Genomic DNA, 2,393 nt, shown 5'->3' on the forward strand with positions numbered 1-2,393 from the left:
GTTTAAATCACTCTTATAATATAGTGTAACTAACCAAAAATAATAAAGAAATATTGACTCATATATTATTTGGGACTTGTCTCCATAATATATCATGTTTTGTTTAACTTAATTGCATTTATCATATTTTTTGTTTAAAAGATTACACTTATTTCTTATACAGGGGTGGTCAGTATAACAAGTTAAAAAATTAGGAGAGATTTGTATAGGTGGAGAAAAGTAGGGATAATTTATATAATTTCACTAAAACTCAGAGGTGTCAATGTAATTTACTCTATCTTTTATTAAAACCGAGATTTTTATCCGAAAGTCCGGCCATGTTATTGTAAAAGTCGGGCTAGCGAGGGATTTGGGTTCGGTGAAACATTTACCGAAGTGACTATTTTCAAAGTCACAAACTCACTGAATTCACTCACACTTATGAGTTAATCATGAAAAAACCTGTCCCAAATAAATTACTAAAGGTACTAATTTATGTGCCAAAGTTTTCAATTAACAGCATATGGTATGGAAAGATGAAAATATAACATGACTCCAAAGAGTACACAGACTCAGAAGAAAAAATCTAAACAGTATAATTTGACACCATGGTACATAGAGTAAAAATATCTACTCTCCTGGTGCAGTGACTTTTTGCTTCAGTCTCTCCTTTTTCAACTTCTTCTTTGAGAGTGGCTTCTTTTTTCTAGCAGGGAGGGTCTTCTGTGCATATGTGTAGAGTACATAATTTCCGACTAGGAATATCAGCACCAGCCCAAAAACTACCAAGAGAACTATCAATCCTGGGTTGAACCCTTTGGGACCAGAATCCTTAATCACCTTTCCCTGCAAGTAACACAAAAGAAACACTTCCATAGCATCAAAAACACTCAAAATGAAAAGGAATTGAAAAATAAAATAAAATGCAATTCAACACCACTGATAATTGTCAAAACCCATAAGCAAATGAATGATAACATTTAAATTATAGTGCTCTTTAAAGGCGAAATTCTATTTTTCGCAGCAAGCAATGAAATGACAACAGGAGAAAGGCGGCTCAATATGGTTTGGAGGTGAAGGTTTATGTAATTCAAACATTTGGAGAGGATACATTAATACCCTGAGTGTATTTACAAGGTTTTAAATTGTGCACTGCCCGCAATAACTCAGTCACGGTAACTGATGCAACCACATCACGCCATGATTGCCACATTGGTTGCAATTGGTCTGCATCAGCCGACAAAGGCCGATATGAAACCACGGCCTCAACAGTCAACACAATCAAATCTGCTGTTTAAAACCTGGCGAGATGTCTTTTAATAAGCCTCTTACAGAGACTTTATCTAAAATTGTAACTTCTAAAGAAATCGTATAAAGAGCACAAATCAAATCTTAACACAATAAGAATACTAGAAGCTCTGTTCACAATGTTATACCATAATTCAAAAATCCAGGACAATATATCTTATAACACATTAACTCGAATTGACACATTAAACCATCGCCAAAAGTAATACGCAACATAATTACAAGCAGATAAGAAGAAATCAAACTACACAAAACCAAAATTTTATTCCAGAAAAACTAAGAAGTGAAGCAAATTTGTGAATGGAATTCAAGGATCTGAGGTTCAAAGCGCATGCAAGGTTTAGTCAAGGCTTTAATTTAAGATACATTTAAATCGAAAATGAAAAAACAATGAAAGAACGAAAGGGGTTTTGAAATATTGATATAGGAAGATAGAAATCTGAATTAGAATAGAATGTGGGGAATGAGGAACGTACCGTGCGACCGAAGGAGGGAGGAACTTTGTTGGCCATGGATGAATCGCAGAATCCAACAGATCTAAGGGGAGAGTGTCGTGACTGAGCGCAAGTCGAAGATTATTTATATGTATCAGAACGACAAGGATTATTTTTTTTTCCAACCGCTATTACCGGAGGCAATCTTATCCAAGCTGGGACATCCACAGCTGGGGCTAAGTGTCTTAGCGGTCCATCCATAAGACTCGAACCCAAAATATTTCTTAAGAGAAATAAATATATACCATTTGAACCAAAGCTGATAAAATGATAGACATTTGAACGAGTGTTATCAATACATATAAGCGTTACATTAATTTCGACCAAAATCAGACTCAAATTCTTATTTTTTTTAATATTTAATATTTAAATTTTATGTATTTTATTTTAGAGAATTATATTATTGTATTTTAACTTTTGTAATAAATGAAATATGAAATTATTAAAAATTATCATTAAAATTGTATTAGTTGTGTTTTTTTTTGGTTTCGCATAGGTATCCTCGCACTGGAGGCAATCCTGTCCGAGTCGAGCACATCCACAGGTAAGTGGGGCTAACTCTCCCAACGGGCATTTTTTCCATCCACAAGACTCGAACTCGGGTTCTTGCTT

General features: G+C 34.3%; 1 protein-coding gene across 1 annotated transcript; it reads right to left on the reverse strand.

Annotated features, from left to right (window-relative positions):
- LOC109359175 (DNA-binding protein S1FA-like) lies at nucleotides 430-1,887 on the reverse strand. Its single transcript, XM_019603744.1, has 2 exons — nucleotides 1,764-1,887; nucleotides 430-825 (listed from the first exon to the last, which is right to left on the reverse strand). The coding sequence occupies exons 1-2, from the start codon at nucleotides 1,797-1,799 to the stop codon at nucleotides 610-612; spliced, it is 252 nt and encodes an 83-aa protein (XP_019459289.1). The 5' UTR covers nucleotides 1,800-1,887; the 3' UTR covers nucleotides 430-609.

The sequence above is a fragment of the Lupinus angustifolius genome, chromosome LG11, assembly GCF_001865875.1.
Source record: "Lupinus angustifolius cultivar Tanjil chromosome LG11, LupAngTanjil_v1.0, whole genome shotgun sequence".
Taxonomy (NCBI): domain Eukaryota; kingdom Viridiplantae; phylum Streptophyta; class Magnoliopsida; order Fabales; family Fabaceae; genus Lupinus; species Lupinus angustifolius.